Source organism: Actinia tenebrosa, unplaced genomic scaffold (genome assembly GCF_029948245.1).
Source record: "Actinia tenebrosa isolate PJP-AT-01 unplaced genomic scaffold, QUT_ActTen_1.0 PGA_scaffold2__45_contigs__length_23673736, whole genome shotgun sequence".
Classification (NCBI taxonomy): domain Eukaryota; kingdom Metazoa; phylum Cnidaria; class Anthozoa; order Actiniaria; family Actiniidae; genus Actinia; species Actinia tenebrosa.
This window is the reverse complement of record NW_028292579.1, coordinates 2,928,527-2,950,835: the sequence shown is the minus strand read 5'-3', so window position 1 is coordinate 2,950,835 and position 22,309 is coordinate 2,928,527. Positions and strand designations below refer to the sequence as shown.

At 40.5% G+C, this 22,309-nt stretch overlaps 3 protein-coding genes across 3 annotated transcripts; 1 reads left to right on the top strand and 2 right to left on the bottom strand.

Moving 5' to 3' along the window:
- Positions 1–5: 5 nt before the first annotated feature.
- Positions 6–4,674, bottom strand: LOC116304689 (uncharacterized). The gene is made up of 4 exons (XM_089033947.1): positions 4,328–4,674; positions 4,110–4,236; positions 3,480–3,533; positions 6–1,878 (listed from the first exon to the last, which is right to left on the bottom strand). The coding sequence occupies exons 1-4, from the start codon at positions 4,399–4,401 to the stop codon at positions 904–906; spliced, it is 1,230 nt and encodes a 409-aa protein (XP_088890073.1). The 5' UTR covers positions 4,402–4,674; the 3' UTR covers positions 6–903.
- Positions 4,675–7,449: 2,775 nt separating this feature from the next.
- LOC116304695 (uncharacterized) lies at positions 7,450–11,834 on the top strand. Its single transcript, XM_089033960.1, has 4 exons — positions 7,450–7,798; positions 7,890–8,016; positions 8,592–8,645; positions 10,214–11,834. Exons 1-4 carry the CDS (start codon positions 7,725–7,727, stop codon positions 11,186–11,188), a joined length of 1,230 nt encoding a protein of 409 aa, XP_088890086.1. The 5' UTR covers positions 7,450–7,724; the 3' UTR covers positions 11,189–11,834.
- Positions 11,341–16,013, bottom strand: LOC116304696 (uncharacterized). The gene is made up of 3 exons (XM_031714470.2): positions 15,761–16,013; positions 13,279–14,142; positions 11,341–12,959 (listed from the first exon to the last, which is right to left on the bottom strand). The coding sequence occupies exons 1-3, from the start codon at positions 15,836–15,838 to the stop codon at positions 12,768–12,770; spliced, it is 1,134 nt and encodes a 377-aa protein (XP_031570330.2). The 5' UTR covers positions 15,839–16,013; the 3' UTR covers positions 11,341–12,767.
- Between the last annotated feature and the right edge of the window lie 6,296 nt (positions 16,014–22,309).

Here is a 22,309-nt window from a genome sequence, read left to right as displayed (position 1 = left end):
CAATCTGAACGTGTCACATATCCACTTTAATATATCGTATACCAATAAAATGACATAAAACAAATATTTTTTTCAAATGTAACTAACGCCTAAGTCGTGAGCAGTGACCTTGAATGACTTCGTAGACCACGAAGACAAGCTGTTGAATTACCTGTATACTATGTATTAGAAAGGCTATGTTATAAAGTTACATGATGTGAACTACATACAAATGTTGGTGCTGTCTGACTTTGTTAAAAATAATTTGCTTACACTTTATTTACTATAGAATATATCGGATACGGGAGGAACTGTATCAGAAAAAAAATTCAATAAGAAGTAAGTAAACAAAAGGATCAAATATAATCGCATGTTGCCTACGTAAAACATCCTGGAACAGAAACAATTGACTGTCTCATTGGATTGTCTTTTAGACCATCAAATTCAACGTCAGATATTATGTACCGGAGAAAGGTCCATGCGGTAATGGGATCAGTGCTGTGGGATTCCTGTGGTGATCTATTTATAGCTTGTCGCGTGTTTTTTTACATATCGTAATTCAAGAAGTAACATGAAGAGATTAATAGAAACCTCATTATAATAATTAGCCCTCGTGACCTTATGTTGACAGCAGATCGCATTCTCACTGCTTTTGATTTTCCCGCTAAACAATAAAGCAGAGGCTATCAAAGACTGTAGCATAAAAACTATTAATTGTCACAATACCTTTCTCTTGAGTATTGTTACTTTCTTTTTAAAACAAGAAGATAAACTGATGTGAATATAACTGAAACAAAACCCGGGCCTAGTTTGAAAACTCCAGGATATTAATGATGCATATAGACACAGCACATGTCGTCTACCCTGAAGGCTTGTAGCAAAGATATGACCACACATGAAGTCTGCAAGCATTACCAGATGATCTTACCGAACCCAGATAGCGATGCGTTTATTTTCAGCCTGCACGTACTTGGCGCTCAGAAAACCAAATTGAGCCATGTCCCATCGGGCTTGTTGACCGTTCATTATCGCGTAGTGACTCTTCAGCATGATTTCGTTTTCGTTGTTGTCAAGGAGACATGGTTTGTGACCGCTGGCCGGTGAACCAAAGTGAAGACCATGATCATAATATCGATAGGATGTCATGACGTCATTTCCCCAGCAAATCAACTTGCCGTTAAATTTCAAATTTCTTCTGCTGTGTTTGATTATGTTCCAAGTGTAGTCCATGTTGGAGAGATTGTAAGCAGCCCACGAGCCGTCCACGAATACCGTGTTGCTTCGTCCAGGATGAAAGACGGCATAAGCGTCTTCCGAGGGGCTCCAGCCATCGTCATTGGTTACAAAAGTGAATCGAACCGACTGGCGGCCATTTTTAAACAACATTCGAATCAAAGAGTTGTTCAGGTGGACTCCAGCATCGATGTCGTGAGTAATGGATAGATCAATGCTGTCTCGTTGATGAATATTGTGGAACAGGCTGCCATACTTGGGATTGGAGCTGGACTTCAGACAAATAGAACCTTCACGTGATGGACACACCCAGCTGTAGTCGTCAGTTATTTTAGCAACTAGGTTCCAACCTCCCCCGGCAGTGGTCATGTCGCAGTACACTCGAAAAGCATTTTTCTTGCTGTCACCTCCCAGAGGATTGATCCAGTACATCCCATCACCATGACTTTCACCATGGAACAGAATATCAAGACATGATTTCCGTTGATGAGGATCGTTACTGATTTGGACGCGGGGAATCTGAAGTCTTTCCCACTGACCACGGGAACAAATCTGTACATGTGCTGCCCTCCTGTTGTATCTAATGACACCCTCTAAGCCTCTAGTACATGGCACGGATGGGTTTCTGGCGAAACCACTCTGCATGCAACTGTCGCCTTTCTCGCCCTGAAAACGCAAATAAACATTTGAAAATATTAATTTGGCTATAATACAGTTTTAGTGTAAAAATGATGACGAAAACTCGCCCTATGTGTATTTAATGGGTGGATCGCTCACTGCGCGTTATAAATTCTTGCTTCGCTCAAATAAAAACCTATCGAAGGAGACAAGAGAGATAGACTTGGAGCAAGTCTACCAGCCAACTGACGTACTTCGATTGTCGTTTTTTACTGACTGTTTTTAATAAGCCGCTGATGATTCAGAGTAAAATGACATAAAATTTCATAAGTAAATAAATAAAACAAATTTCCTGTCAGTGAAATATGGTTCAAATTGTCACAGCTTCCTCTCCTCTACACAAGCCAGAAGTTAGTTAGCGCCAAAAATACTTATTCAAATAAAACACTCGGTCAGAGCCTTTAAAACCATGAAATGGAAAAAACAAGGCTATTGAGATGATCACGGGTCACATGCCCGTCGTACGCAAGTGCGGTGAACAGTGAATTGTACACGTGGAAAGTTTCTCTGTCCTAAGAACTAAAAAATGCGAACGAATACTTAACCTTACGTACACTCGTAAAATGAACGAATATAATCAAATTACATTCAATGCAATGTTCCCATTTCAAGACCTTGATAATGAGTATTGCTTCGCATGTACCGTTAAACAAAGATATATCAATTCAGGCGAATGACGATCAGCGAAAATGAAATATCTTACGCGCAAAATGAGTCGATTGGATAGTAATAAAAACAAAAAGACTTCTAGCTATGCGAATGTCCATCAATCAGACTTGACATTTCTGTTGCATTCCGGATACGTTGTAGATCGATTCGATCTGAACATATATTTACATCGCTGTAAGCTCCTCAAGACTGGATTATCCTCTAGATTATCGAGTTCATATATTTCCTTCCGCTCAGGATCCACTGGCAGAAGACCATGCAAAGTGTGAAGAAACATGATGAATTGAAATGATTTCCTATTATTGAGATAACAGTGAGGAAAACACGAATTCAATTGAAAGCTTTTGATAACAAGGCGCAATGGTTAGGACACCAACATGAATCATCACGTGACATCGCTCAAGAAAAACATTTCACTGACATGAACTTTCTCCAGAAATAACCTCAGAACGTGTATTGGATCATGTCTAAGGAAATCACGGCTTTATAAAGAGGTTTTTAGATTCTTAATCCTTCAAATACGCTTTTTTTTTTTACACTTTCTTTGTCGGCGTATTTTTATCTTTGGAGAAAAAGGGTAGCCTTTAGGTAACCTGTTAATTAGAGATCAAAGGCAAAGAGAGCTTGTGGTAAAAAATGTCAAATCTACAGCAGATTATTAATAGTGGCGTTGTTTTTCATGGCTGACCCTGACGGCCTTTGGTTGTACGGCTAGTAACGTCGCAACATTTAAATTTTTATCATCGCTGTAATGGATAGTGTTGTCATGTCGCCGAAATCCTGGTGTATCAGACCAAAATACTATGAGTGATGCGTCATTTCTAATCGGGTTACGGGATTGCGAGTGGGGAGGAATGAATGATACTCCAATAATACTGGGATTTGTGGAAGACGATTGTATGTTTGCTGTGAGACAGTACCTTGCTTCCAGGAATCCCACGAGGTCCACGTCGACCAGGTAGTCCTCTATTTCCCTAGGGAAAAGAAGACGAGTCATAGATGGAATCCTTAGTATTCCAAGGTGTACTTTTAGTACATTATTTATTGCAACACGTGTCTCAGCATGATAACCAAGGATACTCGAGACCACAGGAAACAACACGACACGATCCTGTCCAATCTAGACGTTGACAGCAATTGAACCAACCTGATTTGCAAGTCACTTATTACCTCGCCGCCGCATGCATGTTCTTCTGAAATTCTTCTATCGATCATTTTGTATTCATCTCGGCTTGGGTTTTAATTTTCCCTCTTAATATCAATCATTTCAATGCAACACAAACTCGTCGACAACAAAAGATTATCACATACTTCATATATTTTTCTTGGGAATAAAAACTAAACATAAACACAACGATATCAGTTTACGCTAAAACGAAGTTTCTCGTAAGAATCAATCCCAGTAAAACAGTTCGATAATAAAAACTTCATTCCAACGTCCTGTATAATGAACCAAATATCGTTCATTGGATGCACGTGCAAGATACGAGACGATAAAGCCAAATAGCACTGATAATGATTGATTAATTGTATAATGACTGGTGTCTTACCTTTTCTCCTCGAAGTCCATCCAAACCCGACAGATAAACTTCCCCGAGTTTGATTTTTTTGCTGGAGTCCAACATTAATTGTGCCTTGTGTCTTGTTTTGAGGGACAACCTCGCCTCCTTGCCAGACCTGAAGTACAAACAACATCAAGCAGTCGAGGGCTGGTTAACCATTACGTATTAAAATAGCCTTGATTAATTGTACAAAAGCAAGACCTTACCTTTTGAGAGTCGATACTGAACATGTTGAAGAGAACACAGTTAGAACAAGCAAGATGATTGTGTAGACATCCATCGCTTAACCCTCAATAGTGAACAACAGACAAGTGGTGTGACCAGTTGTACGAGGCTAAACGCTGAATGGTGGACAGTGTGATTGGATGCTGGTCATGACCGAATCAATACTTCAAAGCTTAGATGACACGCTAATACATAAGATTGTTTGTGCAAATCATTAACAGCAAATAAACACCGGAAATCGATTAGAACAACGATGACTGAAGTGCAGCAATACTTATTATCTCTTCTTTCGGAACAGCTCTTCTCTTGACTCTTTGTGAACTGATATACAACTAACGCTATGTTTTGGTGTTTACTCTAAGTAATCATGTTATTACCCCAAAATCCCTCACCCACGCATATATGACCTTTAGTTACTCTGACCCATCCAAATTAGACTGCTTTTTAGTCAAGTTTCTAAGAACTACAACATAGTGAACATTACCTGTAGCAAATTTTTTCTTGCTTTAGAGAATTTCGAACCACGCTAAGGGGCTGTACAGGTTACATTACAATTTTTTTTGCTTCAAATCACCCCGCCCGATAATACTGCCCTTTTATTGCGAGACCCCCTGTCTATTTTAAGTGTGACGTCAGGTAAGGTATTTAAGTGTATATTGTTCTGGGCTCGTAATGCTAAATGCTGGTCATTATGAGAAAACAAATTTAAAATTACCTTAAGGTAGACCATCAATAAAATAATGATGCTTTTTAAATACTATTTGTGTGAACCAGTTCAATTTTGTGAAGCCATAATAGACGTCACACTCATATTGGAAGTATAGACCATCATAACTTATAAAAACACATCACTCAAATCAAGAAATATTTTACCATTCAATTATACACTTGAAGCCTCATTACTGAAAGTATTGTCAAAGGGTTCATGTGTACACTTTAACCTAAGAAACAGAGCTTCTGAAAAAGATTCTAGAAGTGTAGGTATAAAAAATCATCATGCTTGAGGTCTATTGTTTGTTTGAGGTAATGTAAAACACATACAGCTTTTTAAAAAGGTTGGTGAACGTTTTGTTGCACGTTGTATGCCTGTGCTGCATACCAAGCCGTAAATACACTATGTGCAATGTAAATGGGTGAGAAGTTTGCACGCTGTTATGGTATACTTTCTTCTGTGCTGCATTATTTGCATATAGATATACTACATTTCAAGCTTATCAAGCATCATGCAACGTGCAACATGCAACATGCAACATGCAACATGCAACATGCAACATGCAACATGCAACATGCAACATGCAATAAAACTGCTTCACCAACCTTTTCTGAAATAGCTGTATGTAATGTCAAAAGCTGAGCCATCGTACCTAGACAGAAAAGTACGCCCCTTTGAGGTTGGAGCTCAAGAAGCAGTTCCTACGGATTTCAAGTAAAATAGCATAACCTCATCATAGATGTGTCGGGCGGCTACTCCAAAGACCTCGAGAACACTGTCCGAATGTTGGAAGGAACAAGGAGCAAAGATGTGCTTCTCAAGATGCAAAAGGCATTTCTGTCAAACAGCAGGCTGCACATCGCGCGTCACTTTAAGATCATGACGTGGGAAAGTTGCGTTTGCGTTTTTACTACCCGTCAGACACACCGGCAGAGCTATTTTTAGTCATGCTTTTGTATATTTTACTATTTTGCTTTATTAATTGACCTTTTTTGACCATTATTATTTAAATTAGCTCTGTTAGGACATTGTATTCATCTCCATATTTGTTTTTGATTTTTTAAATTATACTTTCACATAGTCTTTAGCTTAACGCAATTCATAGCGCCCTAATGTGCTATTTGAGCTATTTCGAGTTCCGTCGTTTATATCTAACTGATATAATTGAATATACCTAAGAGGAGAAAGGAAGGCAATTACTAATTTGTTTATCAAAGGACACGCTTGCGTTATCAAAAGAAAGGCAGATGATGCATATGTTGCTTGCAATTCCGCAAGTAGTTTTGCATTGAATTCAACTGGGAACCCTCGAGTGTGTACACGGACGCACGAGCGTACGGACGGAAGTGACGTAATCAAGCCCACAAAAAATAACTCTATACACCGAATCGAAATATGACGACCAATTTAAATAACTATTGTTCTGCGCTGACAAGCGACTGACTAGCCTCGTGTTCACTTGGAAACATAAAAGCGTTTTCACACGTATGAGAGGCTAGTCAGTCGCTAGTCAGTGTTAATCAAATTTATGTCGCCATATTTCGATTCGCTGTATGGGTTATCCATTTTTCTTTAAGTAAGTATATGAAGTTCCGCGATTAGTCTCTAATTCGAACTTAAAAAGACGTATTTGATGGGAATTTTCTTGTAATTCAGGAATTCCAGCTAGGAAACTGTGTGCAATATATAAAAGAATTTTTTTTTTCAGTCGACGGACTACAGGCAAAAGTGTCCAAATATACATATATATATTATCAGACATTCTAAGATGTAGTACGGGTTGATATTTTTTTCGATCGAGTCTGTTTGCTGTATTTATTTAAAAATACAAAGACGAGAAAAAATGTCCACTCGTATTCCACTCTCATGTGTCTAATATATTATTTATTATCCCACTGAGCTTACTTTTTCTTCAAAAGAAGGCTTCAAAACATGTATCTTAAAAAAAGGTTTTGAAACGGGTTTTTTATTGTACAAAGAACGTGGCAACAAATATCGCAGGATAACGTCGTACTCGCTCCAGTCTTTCTCCTACATTATTTGAATAGTTGGATAATATAAGCCTATAAAGTTCAACTTCAAAGAACAAGAAACAAATTTATCAATGTGAAACGTAGCGATAACTTTCTTTGTCAGTCGGTAATTGAGCTTCGCAAAGTTCTTATTTTCTTTAGCTTATCATGAGTTTTTCAAGAACACGTCCCTCAATCAACGATACAAATATATAAGGTATAATATATAATAATATCCATCCATCCATCTCAATTTCAGTTAAAAAAAACTGTAATGCTTATTTTTTAAATTAAAATCTTTCATCACTACACTCGCGACTTAGTAATATAATCCTCTAATAGCCCATATAACTTTACTACATTAAAAAAGTCACAAGTTTCGTATCATAAACACTGAACCCTAGAGAAGAGCTGTTCCGAAAGAAGAGATAATAAGTATTGCTGCACTTCAGTCATCGTTGTTCTAATCGATTTCCGGTGTTTATTTGCTGTTAATGATTTGCACAAACAATCTTATGTATTAGCGTGTCATCTAAGCTTTGAAGTATTGATTCGGTCATGACCAGCATCCAATCACACTGTCCACCATTCAGCGTTTAGCCTCGTTCAACTGGTCACACCACTTGTCTGTTGTTCACTATTGAGGGTTAAGCGATGGATGTCTACACAATCATCTTGCTTGTTCTAACTGTGTTCTCTTCAACATGTTCAGTATCGACTCTCAAAAGGTAAGGTCTTGCTTTTGTACAATTAATCAAGGCTATTTTAATACGTAATGGTTAACCAGCCCTCGACTGCTTGATGTTGTTTGTACTTCAGGTCTGGCAAGGAGGCGAGGTTGTCCCTCAAAACAAGACACAAGGCACAATTAATGTTGGACTCCAGCAAAAAAATCAAACTCGGGGAAGTTTATCTGTCGGGTTTGGATGGACTTCGAGGAGAAAAGGTAAGACACCAGTCATTATACAATTAATCAATCATTATCAGTGCTATTTGGCTTTATCGTCTCGTATCTTGCACGTGCATCCAATGAACGATATTTGGTTCATTATACAGGACGTTGGAATGAAGTTTTTATTATCGAACTGTTTTACTGGGATTGATTCTTACGAGAAACTTCGTTTTAGCGTAAACTGATATCGTTGTGTTTATGTTTAGTTTTTATTCCCAAGAAAAATATATGAAGTATGTGATAATCTTTTGTTGTCGACGAGTTTGTGTTGCATTGAAATGATTGGTATTAAGAGGGAGCATTAGAGCCCAAGCTGACTGGATACAAAATGATCGATAGAAGAATTTCAGAAGAACATGCATGCGGCGGCGAGGTAATAAGTGACTTGCAAATCAGGCTGGTTCAATTGCTGTCAACGTCTAGATTGGACAGGATCGTGTCGTGTTGTTTCCTGTGGACTCGAGTATCCTTGGTTATCATGCTGAGACACGTGTTGCAATAAATAATGTACTAAAAGTACACCTTGGAATACTAAGGATTCCATCTATGACTCGTCTTCTTTTCCCTAGGGAAATAGAGGACTACCTGGTCGACGTGGACCTCGAGGGATTCCTGGAAGCAAGGTACGTGATGTCTGTCTCACATCAAACATACAATCGTCTTCCACAAATCTCAGTATTATTGGAGTATCATTCATTCCTCCCCACTCGCAATCCCGTAACCCGATTAGAAATGACGCATCACTCATAGTATTTTGGTCTGATACACCAGGATTTCGGCGACATGACAACACTATCCATTACAGCGATGATAAAAATTTAAATGTTGCGACGTTACTAGCCGTACCATCAAAGGCCGTCAGGGTCAGCCATGAAAAATGACACTATTAATATTCTGCTGTAGATTTGACATTTTTTACCACAAGCTCTCTTTGCCTTTGATCTCTAATTAACAAGGTTACCTAAAGGCTACCCTTTTTCTCCAAAGATAAAAATACTCCTACAAAAAAGTGTAAAAAAAAAGCGTATTTGAAGGATTAAGAATCTAAAAACCTCTTTATAAAGCCGTGATTTCCTTAGACATGATCCAATACACGTTCTGAGGTTATTTCTGGAGAAAGTTCATGTCAGTGAAATGTTTTTCTTGAGCGATGTCACGTGATGATTCATGTTGGTGTCCTAACCATTGCGCCTTGTTATCAAAAGCTTTCAATTGAATTCGTGTTTTCCTCACTGTTATCTCAATAATTGGAAATTATTTCAATTCATCATGTTTCTTCACACTTTGCATGGTCTTCTGCCAGTGGATCCTGAGCGGAAGGAAATATATGAACTCGATAATCTAGAGGATAATCCAGTCTTGAGGAGCTTACAGCGATGTAAATATATGTTCAGATCGAATCGATCTACAACGTATCCGGAATGCAACAGAAATGTCAAGTCTGATTGATGGACATTCGCATAGCTAGAAGTCTTTTTGTTTTTATTACTATCAGACCGATTCATTTTGTGCGTAATATTTTTCATTTTCACTTATTGCCATTACCTTGATTGATATACCTTTGTTTAACGGTACATGGGAAACAATACTCATTATCAAGGACTCGAAATGGGAATATTCCATTTTCATTTATTTTCATTTTACGAGTGTACGTAAGGTTAGGTATTCGTTCGCATTTTGTAGTTACATGCTTCTTACAGGCACGCAACCCGTGCTAATCTCAATGACCTTTTTTTTTTTTTCATTTTATGTTTTTGGAGCCGAGGTTGTGATCGCAGAATTTTATAAGAATAAGTATTTTTAACGCTAACTTACCTCTATACTCGGTTTCTGCTGTGTGTAGTGGAGATTCATCTTATCAAAGGAAGTGATAATTTGAACTTCATTTCACTGGCAGGAATTTTTTTTTACATTTTAATTGTGATTTTATGCTGAATCATCAACGACCAATTAGAAATATTAAGTAAAAAACGACAATTCAAGTATGTTGACTGGTAGACTTACTCCAAGTCGATCTCTCTTGCCTCCTGCGATAGGTTTTTATTTGAGCGAAGCGAGAACTTATAAAACGCAGTGAGCGAGCAACCCAGTGTAAATACACGTAAGGCGGCGGACTTTTGGTTATCATTTATATGCCAAAACGGTATACTCAAATTAACATTTTCAATTCATGATTTATTTGTGTTGTCAGGGCGAGAAAGGCGACAGTTGTATGCAGAGTGGTTTCGCCAAAAACCCATCCGTGCCATGTACTAGTGGTTTAGAGGGTGTCATTAGATACAACAGGAGGACAGCACATGTACAGATTTGTTCCCGTGGTCAGTGGGAAAGACTTCAGATTCCCCGCGTCCAAATCAGTAACGATCCTCATCAACGGAAATCATGTCTTGATATTCTGTTCCATGGTGAAAGTCATGGTGATGGGATGTACTGGATCAACCCTCTGGGAGGTGACAGCAAGAAAAATGCTTTTCGAGTGTACTGCGACATGACCACTGCCGGGGGAGGTTGGAACCTAGTTGCTAAAATAACTGACGACTACAGTTGGGTGTGTCCATCACGTGAAGGTTCTATTTGTCTGAAGTCCAGCTCCAATCCCAAGTATGGCAGCCTGTTCCACAATATTCATCAACGAGACAGCATTGATCTGTCCATTACTCACGACATCGATGCTGGAGTCCACCTGAACAACTCTTTGATTCGAATGTTGTTTAAAAATGGCCGCCAGTCGATTCGATTCACTTTTGTAACCAATGAAGATGGCTGGAGCCCCTCGGAAGACGCTTATGCCGTCTTTCATCCTGGACGAAGCAACACAGTATTCGTGGACGGCTCGTGGGCTGCTTACAATCTCTCCAACATGGACTACACTTGGAACATAATCAAACACAGCAGAAGAAATTTGAAATTTAACGGCAAGTTGATTTGCTGGGGAAATGACGTCATGACATCCTATCGATATTATGATCATGGTCTTCACTTTGGTTCACCGGCCAGCGGTCACAAACCATGTCTCCTTGACAACAACGAAAACGAAATCATGCTGAAGAGTCACTACGCGATAATGAACGGTCAACAAGCCCGATGGGACATGGCTCAATTTGGTTTTCTGAGCGCCAAGTACGTGCAGGCTGAAAATAAACGCATCGCTATCTGGGTTCGGTAAGATCATCTGGTAATGCTTGCAGACTTCATGTGTGGTCATATCTTTGCTACAAGCCTTCAGGGTAGACGACATGTGCTGTGTCTATATGCATCATTAATATCCTGGAGTTTTCAAACTAGGCCCGGGTTTTGTTTCAGTTATATTCACATCAGTTTATCTTCTTGTTTTAATAAGAAAGTAACAATACTCGAGAGAAATGTATTGTGACAGTTAATAGTTTTTATGCTACAATCTTTGATATACTCTGCTTTATTTGTTTAGCGGGAAAATCAAAAGCAGTGAGAATGCGCTCTGCTGTCAACATAAGGTCACGAGGGCTAATTATTACAATGAGGTTTCTATTAATCTCTTCATGCTACTCCTTGAATTATGATATCTAGAGAACACGTGACAAGCTAGAAATAGATCACCACAGGAATCCAATAGCATTGATTCATTACGGCATGCTGTCTTCCAAAGTACATAATATCTGACGTTGAATTTGATGGTCTAAAAGACAAACCAATAAGACAATCATTTTTTTATTCCAGCTGTTTTACCTAGGCAACATTGTATTATATTCGATTCTTTTGTTTACTTTTTTCTTGTTAAATGTGTTTTAACAAAGTTCTTTTAATTTTATCGAAATATACCATAGTAAATAAAGTGTAAGTATAATATTTTTAACAAAGTCAGGCAGCACCAATATTTTGTGTGTATTCACATCATGTAGCTTTATAATATAGCCTTTCTAAAACATAGTATACTTTCAAAGCTTGGTTCTACTGTGCTACACTTGATACACTCTGAAATGTACAGAACACACACATTGGGTTACCTGTGGTCTTGCTGTGCTATACCTAATACAATCTGAATTGCACAGAACACACACATTGGGTTACCTGTGGTCTTGCTGTGCTACACATAATACAATCTGAATTGCACAGAACACACACATTGGGTTACCTGTGGTCTTGCTGTGCTACACCTAATACAATCTGAATTGCACAGAACACACACATTGGGTTACCTGTGGTCTTACTGTGCTACACAATACAATCTGAAATGCACAGAACACACACATTGGGTTACCTGTGATATTACTGTGCACAAGCATTGGGCTACCTGTGTTATTACTACAACTACTTCTATGGTACAGCAATAGAACGTTCTTGAAGCCATCTCTCATCCTATTTATAGTCATAAGCGCGCGTGCTGCCATCTTTATGAAATGGTTGCAATCTTGTTGCTTGAATGCAATGCGTTAACCAAGTATAAACTAAACATGCATCGAAAGTTCAGTAATCTTCTGCATGCAATCAAGTAATATTACTGTTCAGGACATTTGAAGAATCACGTTATGAGCCTACAAAATAGCGCGTATCCATTCAATCTTCAGATCGATCATTAACCAGGACGCCATGCCACATGAGATACATCTGCCTTGACAGTGAATAATCTGATTACAATGTACTGAAATCATATTGGTGACTGCTAAAATCAAATCTAATATTCATGTAATATCGAATATTCAAGCGTCTACTCGTTGCAGTCAATGTCAACTTTAAGCAGAACTTTATTCTTACCAATGTCATATTGTTTAGTTTGCAATTTTGTGGCATTTACCATACATGTGCTTTTTGTGGATGAGCAGGCCTCGTTTCTTCAGTTCTCTACGGATGTGTGTCGACAGGTTCAGTCTTCTTTCCAGTCGCCTTCCTTTCAGCTTTCTCTTCTTTGAGTTCGCTTTACAGAAAAGATTTGTCGAGCAGGGGCAAGTGAAATCTGCCGGCTGAAACAACAGAATCAGGGTTTAGTTCACTTGCTCATAAACATCGAGCCTTTATTGGTGAAAACTTTATGTCAAAGATAAAGATGAACTCTGATTGAATGATTGAAATAGTCACGTGACTTAGTGCTCTCTGATGATGTGTAAATAAAGAGAAGATAAACTCTAAAATGAACATCTAATTTAGTACAAATCCGCATCAAACTAAATCTACTTTACCACAGGCAGCCCAAGTTCTGTCACGTTTTCCATCTTCTTTTAAATTTAAACAGAAGCCCTGGGTTCCCTGTGGTCAGTTGTGTTGTTGATTAAGCCAGCCTACCTGCGTAACACATGGATCTCCTCTTGTAGAAATATGCTTACATATGCCAAGCTTGGTTAAGCAACACATGCCGGGTCCACAGTCACCATCGCGACTACAGTTTCCACTGGGTGGATGTAGTGCTACCATTGATGTGGTGCACACTCCCAGACCTGTCTGTTGTCTTCTTGTTGGAGAACAGCGACGTCCACTGCTGCATTTTCGTCTTCGTTTTTTAGTTGCAGCCACAGAAACATGCTGATGACAGAATTCATTCATATTGCAGTCAGAATCTTTGCTGCACCTGCCGTGTTTGGGTGGAGGTGAAGGCAAACCACTACCAGACAGGTTTTTAACTTGTAAACAAGTTTTGGTCATATTTCGACAGTATTGTCCAGGAAGACAGTCAATATCTCTGGTGCAGTTATACTTTACTGGTGGTGTTGTTACGTTCTGAAATACTGTCAGTCTTTCTAAACATATTTTGAAGAAATCATGGCAGTAGCGATTCTTGCCACAGGTTGAGTCATTTCTGCAGGATTGAGTAGAGCGTCTTGCAGTAGACATGGTTGGTATGACTGGAATATCCAGACACTTGTGAAAGGTTTTGTGGCAGTATTTATTGTTTGTGCAGTCACCGTCGTGCTTACAGTCTGGTGCTGTGGGTTTCTTGTTATTTCTTGTTGATGGAGGGGTGATAGTCTTCAGACAAATTTTGAATATTGAATGACAGGTTTCATTAGCCATGCATTTCTTGCAGATTGGCTTTGGACTTCGTCTTCCCGGGACAGTCAAGGAGCCTTGTTTTGCTACGCATATCTTGAGCAAAGGATGACATGTTTGAGAGATGGCATTGCAGTCCACATCTTTTTTGCACTTCTTGGCCTGTTCAAGGAAAGAAAAATATATTAATATGTACTAAGTTTGTTAGGCGTTACTTTTGCATTGGCGATGCCCGTGATGATGGCAGCGGAAAGAATTCCAATCTGATTTTCAAGTGAAGGACCTCTTTGATACGACAATACAGTTTAACAAGTAAAGTCCAACATGGAACCCCATTCAAGACATCAGTGCTGAATGGAGTATCGACCATCTCATGTCACCATAGACACATCAGCATATTCATTTGATTGTATTTGTTTAGTTTGTTTTTAGCATACGAACAAAGGACGAATCGAGTACTCGGTTCAAGAATATGAACAAGGATGGAAAACAATTGATCTGCATGTGACTGTATCCCGTATGTAATCTACATACACATTACGAGCATGTGCAAACACATTTTCAGTCATGTGTCCTGTCTGGCGAGCTATTAATAGACTAGTCACGTGTTTGCAACCTTCGTCATAGACCTTTGCTACAAAATTATAATATTAATTCTCCAGCAAGAAAAGTCATAAGATCCATTCACGATCAGCTTTAAGGCTTCAAGAATATAACACAATTTCTTTGAGTAATGCTGCAGTCGTATTTCCTCTGGTGGATGAGGTACACTGCACTTGTTGAACGAATTAGTACTAAGACACAGCAGACTTGATGAACTTTTACAAATATCACAGAGAATAAATAGACTCTTATCAAGATGAGATGTGTTCATAATAATAACTCTCGCCTGTGTCAAACGAGCCAATAGAAACGTTTTAGTTTACTCAGTGTTGAGCATTTCACTCTCTCCAAGTTCAAAGTTCTTTGAGTGGAATTTTGATTTGCTTTGAGATTACGTTGATTTCTGTCAAAATGTTTGAATTTGCAGCCATAACTCATTGTGAGATGATGAAGAAATCTAGGATCGCGTGCAAGGATCCGTTGCTTAATATCCTTATTATGAGCACGATCGATAGATTGCACCGATATCTACCTCATTACATTTATAGACTACCTAACCACGCCTTCTGTCTGGGACATTTTTTCAATTCATTCGCGTAGCTTTCTGCTGCGTCAAATAAAGTAAATCTCTGTAAAAGAAAACTTACGACTGACAAACATTACTCAACATTCTACTGTCTTGGCTCTTTACTACCAATTGATATTTTCACCATCAGTTTTTTTTCGCATTTTTTTATTTACATTAAAGTGTGCTTCAGTTAAAAAAAAGTTTCCGCTGTATCCTAACCAAGCTGATATTTGTACGAGATTCTTTCTACAGAGAAGAGATACTGAATCCACATAAAAAGAATAAAGATAAACACACATATTACAACACTAAAGTCATCTGAAAAATCCAATTGATTTTTGGAAAACAAATTAATTGAAGCAAGATTATATTTTCATCTTTTTTTTGCCCCTTTTGGCGCAATTTACAAAAGATAGAGTTAATCGTACCAATGTTCTATTTCTAATAATATTTTGTAGTTTTCTAGCACCTTGTTTGCTAAAAGACTCAAACAACAAACACAGGACTTACATCTCATCAGTATTGTACAGCTCTTCAGTTCGACGTTCTTATTTTGATATCTGTCAGCATGAGTTTGTGTTGTAAGCTGTAAAGCTAGATTATACTCACCAAAAGTGCTGTTGCCCTCTTCGTGCTGATCACGGCCAGCCACAACATCACAGCATTAAGCCACACAAAGTTCTTCATTGTCAGTCGAGTAAGTCCACAACACTTCTTGTTAGTATCTGTTCATAAGATCCGCTATGTCCTTGCTGTTGACTCGCACGTGAACCCTTTTCTCCTAATGAGTATTGCAGTTCTTAGGTATGCCTTTATTAAATGACCTCTTTGAAACGACTCATGCTTTGACAGAATACAGACATTTAGTCTGGCCTGGCGAGTTTACTGCCTTTTAATCTGTATGCTGTGTGTCAGTTCTTTGAAGTCCCGCCATAATCAAACATGGTATTAGAGGAATGATGTTGGATTGGGGATCTTTATTTACTTTCTTCCTCTTTGTAATTAATTTGTCGGCTTGATTTGAATACTTGTCTTGTGTACAGAAGGCAACCAACAAGTACTCCGCGGAAGGATGTTACGTGAATCAAGGCGGAATAGAAACCAACAACTCACACCAGAATCTCGTCAAAGGGGGTATTTAAAGACCCTGACTAAACTGTTCAACATGAAACTGTATTTGAACAACAACTATTAATAGTGACAAATTCATTACTTGATATGTGGATCCGTGATGGCACTGTATAGTCCATCTATTCAACGCGTGAGGGCTGCTCGCTTTCACTAAGATAATCTGCCTTCAAGTTTAATGTCTTAAATGTGTTCTGATTAAAGATGTGCCGTTTGATGCGACAAGAAAATCAGTTTCTGACGAGTTTTTAAGAACTTTTCATTTTGTATTTACCAAGCATTTTCTAAAAATAGACTCCGATGATCAGGTTGGGAAAAACTGAAGTGATTGGTAAAAAACCATGTACCGCGTGGGGCGGCTACAAATTAATGATATTAATGAACACTGCCTTTCTTTGTTCGCTATGGGCCAATGTGTTTGGCGGGTTTTCAAAAAGTTCAAAATTGCACGAGCCCTATAGGGCGAGTGCTATTTGAGCTTTTTGAAAACACGTGAGTGCAAATTTATTCCAAAGTGCACGAGAATACCATGCGATTTCTTGTTAATACTATAGATGCAAAAATTTCGAACCTAAATTAGATAGAAAAAAGACGTGTTGGAAAAAATGCACGAAGCGAAGAACTCGTTTGTTTTTATGAAAAACCGGTTTATAAAACAATATTCTATTTACAAAACAGGAAAGAAATATAAATAACAAAGATTACTTTTGATCTTTAAAAAATAAAAACATGTTTTTTTAGAAATCTTTTTTTTCATCTTCAAGACTTCAAATATTTGACATTTTTTTTGAGAAAACAAGTAAGCATATTCGGAAACGTTCTGCAAAACTTACATAAATCATCAAATATCCTCTTTTTTCAATTCCTAAACACTCAAAGGAAAGTTGAATAAGACGGGGGGGGGGGGTGAGTTGTGCTAAAAATCATATAAGTGGGTAAATGTGACTATTCTCACTGAATAAATTAGCGCGGAGCAGTATAAATTAACCCGAAACACGTGCTTCGTCGCATTACCTCGGTCCATGCGCCTGTTCCTGGTCCAATTCCTGATCAAATTCCTGGTCAAATTCCCGCCGCGTACAACGAAGGTGATGGTTAAAACCCGCCAGGAGACGTATAGTCTTTAATTTCATTCTATCAGTCCTTTAGAACGTCGGGTTCACGTGTAGTTTTGCAACTCTTGCCGCTACAGCCGGGGTTGGGCTAGTTAGCTTATACAGTTAGAACGAACTTGAGCCAAACCGAAGTAGCGTGGCTCAGGGAGCCGAGTTTATACACGAGAAACATGTGAGCTCTGGGAGCTAGATACGAATTAGCGTGTGGCTCAGGGAGCCGAGTTCATACGCGAGAAAACGTGAGCTCTGGGAGCTAGATACGAATTAGCAGCGTGGCTCAGGGAGCCGAGTTTATACGAGAGAAAACACATGAGCTCTGGGAGCTAGATACGAATCAGTAGCGTGGCTCAGGGAGCCGAGTTTATACGAGAGAAAACACATGAGCTCTGGGAGCTAGATACGAATTAGCGTGTGGCTCAGGGAGCCGAGTTTATACGTGAGAAAACGTGAGCTCTGGGAGCTAGATACGAATTAGCGTGTGGCTCAGGGAGCCGAGTTTCAACTTCAAGGGCAGTTGTAAGGGAAAGAATTACGATTCCCCCACGCCGCCAGCCTTAATCATCAGCAATTCCCTGTCGTGTCTCGCATTTTATCATTTCGTCTCAGCTACCTTTCTGGATTGGGTTGCAACGGGCGTTCTCAATTTTCATGGCCGCTTGGGCGAATGCATACCTCCTCATCTAGTCCTTCCGCTCACAGTTGAACCTTCAAAACCTAGACTCTGTCACGATGAACGCTTCCTTAATCTCTGGATAAGAGATCTCCCTTTCAAATTAGATCATTTGCCTGACCTCCCACGGTACGTGTTCGCGGGACACTTCCAGACAGTCTTCGATGACAAGAATGGGTACCAACATGTTAGACTCCATCCAGACTCGGAAACCTATTTTGGTTTGTGCTGGGAAGATTGTTTTTTCACGTTCCGCGTCTTACCATTCGGGTGGAAGACCAGCGCTTTTATTTACCACAATTTGGGTCTTGTCATATCCAGCGCTGCCAGATCTTTCGGGGTGCCCGTGTCACAATATATAGATGACCGCCATGTAGGACAACTCCTCGCCTGTCCCGGAGACGGCTTCCTCCCGAGTCCTCAACATGCCGAGGCCGCTGCTTATATTTTATGCTACCTTCTGATTGAAGCAGGCTATTATCTTGGTTTAGTAAAAAGTCAACCCGTGCCGGCGACCTCTGTACGATTTTTGGGTTTTGTCTGCAACTCCGTCCAGCAGGCGTTTCTAGTACCTGACGACAAAAAGCATAAGTTTGCAAATCTACGCGAAGAAATTCTCAAGTCTGAGCAAGTGAGCCTTCGAACATTGCAGCGGTTCGCAGGTAAAGCCATTTCGTTCAGCCTCGCGATTCCAGGGTGTCGACTACATGTGCGCGAAATTTTTAAAGCCGTGTCCGTCCTTACTAAGAATTCCCAGTCCTACGCTCCGGTGAGAGGTCCACTTTACGACGAGATCATTTACTGGCGCTTTCTACTGAGACCAATGGCCGGGTTGTTTACCGTGGAGACCAGAACAACACCTCGCAGTTACTTTGTTCTGTGACGCATCCAAAAGGGCTTGGGGAGGTCTCTTAGTTGGTAAGGGACCCCCGCAAGAAATCCGCGACTACTTTGTCGACCCAAGCACCGATATCAACGTTCTTGAAGCGCAAGCCTTATGGCACGTATTGGACTCCTTCAAAGAGCGCCTCCAGAATTCCCGAGTAGATATCATCACAGATAGTCGGGTCCTCCTGTCCTCATGGTTGAAAGACGGATGTCGGAACTCCCAAATTAACAACGTTCTTAAAGAAATCTTGAATTGCTCAAGGGCGTGGAATTTTACCCTTCAAATGAACCATATTCCTTCGGGGAACAACCTTGCAGATCATCCTTCCAGAGAATGCTCGGACTTGGATTGTACTCTGTCGAAGTCAACCTGGGCACTAGTCGAGCGTCTATACGGTCCCCACAATTTTGACTTGATGGCCTTGGATAGTAATTGCCGCCGGGACCCGAATGATGTCCCGTTACCTCACTTTTCCCCATGGCCAACACCCCTGTCGAGTGGCGTGAACGCTTTTGCTCAACCAACACCGGTCGACCACAACATTTACGTCTTTCCGCCCTTCCTATTAATGGGTCCTTTACTGCGCTTTCTCATTGATCAGCCAAGGCATATCGCCTTTACAGTGATTGTACCTGATCTTCGGCCTCGGCGCTACTGGTGGGCATTACTCCAGTCCATCTCCGTCGATCAACACCGCCTTCGGCTGCGAGGTTGTGCACGGACTCTACTCTTCCCATCGCGGAATTCACCCGGGTTTCACCCCAAGCCTCTACAGTGGGACTTATGGGCGTTCCGCTGCATTTGTCATTAACCTTCAGACATTTCGCGTTATTTGTCCTAGATTTCGCGCCCCTGGAAAGCCGTCCGGCGTTGTAGCGCCTGTTTATATCCAAACGATTGGGACGCCAATTTTTGTCAAGCCTGTGGCTCGCCTCAGCACACACCTCTTGCTGCCAGGGAAGCAACAGGTGTCGACCAATCTGCCATCGAGCGCCGTTTCGACGAATTTACCACTTCCCTTCTCGCCAAGCCTTATCAGCGTCAAAAACAACGTTTACGAGACCATTTGGCCGAGTTTCTGTTGACATTGGCGCCCCCGAAGACAATTACCTCCTGCACAGCGGATGATGTTATCAAGTTTTTGATTAGTCGGGACAGAGGTGGTAGAACTGTTGTTCACGAGCCCTCGTGTCCGAAGGACAACTGTACCTGCCCAAGGCGTTTAGCAGCCGGTACAGTAGACTCCACAATAGGAAAGATTCGAGCCATCTTTAATAACGCTGGGCGAACGAATGACTCTAACCCGATCTCTCATCCAAGGGTGAAGGACTACTTGAAATTTGTTCGAGAAGAACAAGCGAGTAAAGCCATCGTCCCAAGCCAAGCTGTGCCCATCTTTTTCACCAAGTTTCAACGCTTGACGTCTCACCTCCGACACCTCATTGCCAACGGCTCAGAACTCAGTCTGGTGGACAAGTATATATTAGCTCGAGACGCCACCTTTTTCGTCATAGACGTTTTTACGGGTGATAGAGCATCCGATCTTGGACGCCTTCGTTCTGACCAAGTATTCAAACTTAAGGACAGACAAGGGTACCTCCTCAATTTTACGATTGGTAAGACCAGGTCCGCGGGACGTCCCCGACCCTTTGTTGTCGTCCCCGTACCTCATCGTGACGTCTGTCCAGTGCTTTGGATCCGCTATTATATCAAAGCGTGCAAGGCCCTGGAAGTCCCACTAGCTTCGGGTTATTTCTTAAGAGTCTCACAGTCAAAATCCATCATCAGTGATCAGCCCTTCGTCGCTTCAGCCGTTGCCAATCGTCTGCATAAACACCTACAAGACGCAGGAATTTACGGAGAAACATCGCACAGTTTCCGCGTGGGTCTTTCGAACACTCTAAAACACATGGGATGTTCCTCAGATGAACTGGCTCGATATGTCGGCTGGCATAGTACCTCTATGGCGGAACATTACTCTCGAATGGCTGAGACGCCTAAAGTGCTTTCACTATTTGAGAGTATGGCCTCCAAACTTACCTCGACCGGCCTTCAGAGTCAACCACAGATCGCAAACCCAGACAATCTCCAAAGTTTTGACACTTAATTTCCAAGTTACATTTACACAAACAATACCTGATCGTGATATCACTTGGACCATTATTTTCTCTCCCCCCCCCCCCCCCCCTTTAATTTCTTTAGCTTTTCAATACTACACCCTGTTAGCGGTTTCTTTTCATACAGTTTTGTTCGCCCTCACATTAGAAACCTCTAGCGTTAGCGACAAAGTGAACCACACAACACGTGGAGTAGATACGCGGCAGTTGCAGTTGTTGCGGTCGGTATCCCGGTATTGCAGTTATGTCTGACAGGTTAGCCAGGTTTATTCCGCGGGGCTTAGCACTGCCTTCACTTTGTCTGTTCATGTTTAGAGTGTACGAGTGTTGAGTGATGGATTAGTAAGGATTCACCGGCACAATTAGGCCTGTTTCGGCAATAAAGGACAGTTGTTGATAGACGAGGTTTGAGTGTTGGAATGATCAATCGAGGGGTCTATGGCCAGGGACCTTTCTTCCTTACTGGAGAAGAAGTAGAGGAGCGGATCTTGCCCCATAACTTAATTACTGCGACGTGACAATGGTATTCAGTGAGGATATAGTACTATTCAATGTTCGATTTACACGCCCCTCAACTCACATGTTGTTTATTAGAGATGGAAGTAAACCAGAATACCCAATCTTGACCGGGGTGGCGGTGGGAGGCAATGCACCGTTATGTTTAATTTGTTTACGGTATTATCTTTCACGACAAGAAAAAGTGTACGATTTTAATTCATTTAGTCAAACTTTTCTTTTGGAGGGGAGGGCGGGGGGTCGCTACATTCCTGCCTTCTCTAGAGCAAGTTTTCGCTTTTATAGCGGAAAGCAAACTATGATACAAAAAAGCCCCTTGAAGGATGAGTTTGGAAAATCAATCGTCACCGGATGTCCAGTCAGTGTGGGTTGGTACTATGCCATGCAGTAAATTATTATCCCACAGGATTACTTTATTGTTTTGACGTGAAGTATGTTGGCCGTTCATTTCGGCTTTCACAACAGAACCCTACTGAGGAACGGCAAAATGCAAACATACCACGGCTAACGTTTTATGCGACAACCTTCAATGGGTAGCGGCTAGTCCATGGGTGGAAATGATGATTGACAGTTGAATCAAATGTGTCGTAGTAGATAATTTTATCACCATAAGTACGAAAATAGAAGATTTACGTTTCGGACGTTGACTCCGACGAAGGACAGTAACGTCCGTAACGTCAGTCTATTATCTTTCGTATTTACGGTGATAAAATTATCCACTAC

What these genes read in the sequence shown, in the direction of transcription:
- LOC116304696 (XM_031714470.2), bottom strand. Translation starts at nt 15,838, where the DNA reads ATGAAGAACTTTGTGTGGCTTAATGCTGTGATGTTGTGGCTGGCCGTG. An exon ending in AGAGGGCAACAGCACTTTTG is followed by an intron (nt 14,143 to 15,760) that starts GTGAGTATAATC and finishes TTCCTTGAACAG; the next exon opens with GCCAAGAAGTGCAAAAAAGA. An exon ending in GAGATCCATGTGTTACGCAG is followed by an intron (nt 12,960 to 13,278) that starts GTAGGCTGGCTT and finishes CTGTTGTTTCAG; the next exon opens with CCGGCAGATTTCACTTGCCC.
- LOC116304695 (XM_089033960.1), top strand. Translation starts at nt 7,725, where the DNA reads ATGGATGTCTACACAATCATCTTGCTTGTTCTAACTGTGTTCTCTTCA. An exon ending in ATGGACTTCGAGGAGAAAAG is followed by an intron (nt 8,017 to 8,591) that starts GTAAGACACCAG and finishes TCTTTTCCCTAG; the next exon opens with GGAAATAGAGGACTACCTGG. An exon ending in GAGGGATTCCTGGAAGCAAG is followed by an intron (nt 8,646 to 10,213) that starts GTACGTGATGTC and finishes TTGTGTTGTCAG; the next exon opens with GGCGAGAAAGGCGACAGTTG.
- LOC116304689 (XM_089033947.1), bottom strand. Translation starts at nt 4,401, where the DNA reads ATGGATGTCTACACAATCATCTTGCTTGTTCTAACTGTGTTCTCTTCA. An exon ending in ATGGACTTCGAGGAGAAAAG is followed by an intron (nt 3,534 to 4,109) that starts GTAAGACACCAG and finishes TCTTTTCCCTAG; the next exon opens with GGAAATAGAGGACTACCTGG. An exon ending in GTGGGATTCCTGGAAGCAAG is followed by an intron (nt 1,879 to 3,479) that starts GTACTGTCTCAC and finishes TTGCGTTTTCAG; the next exon opens with GGCGAGAAAGGCGACAGTTG.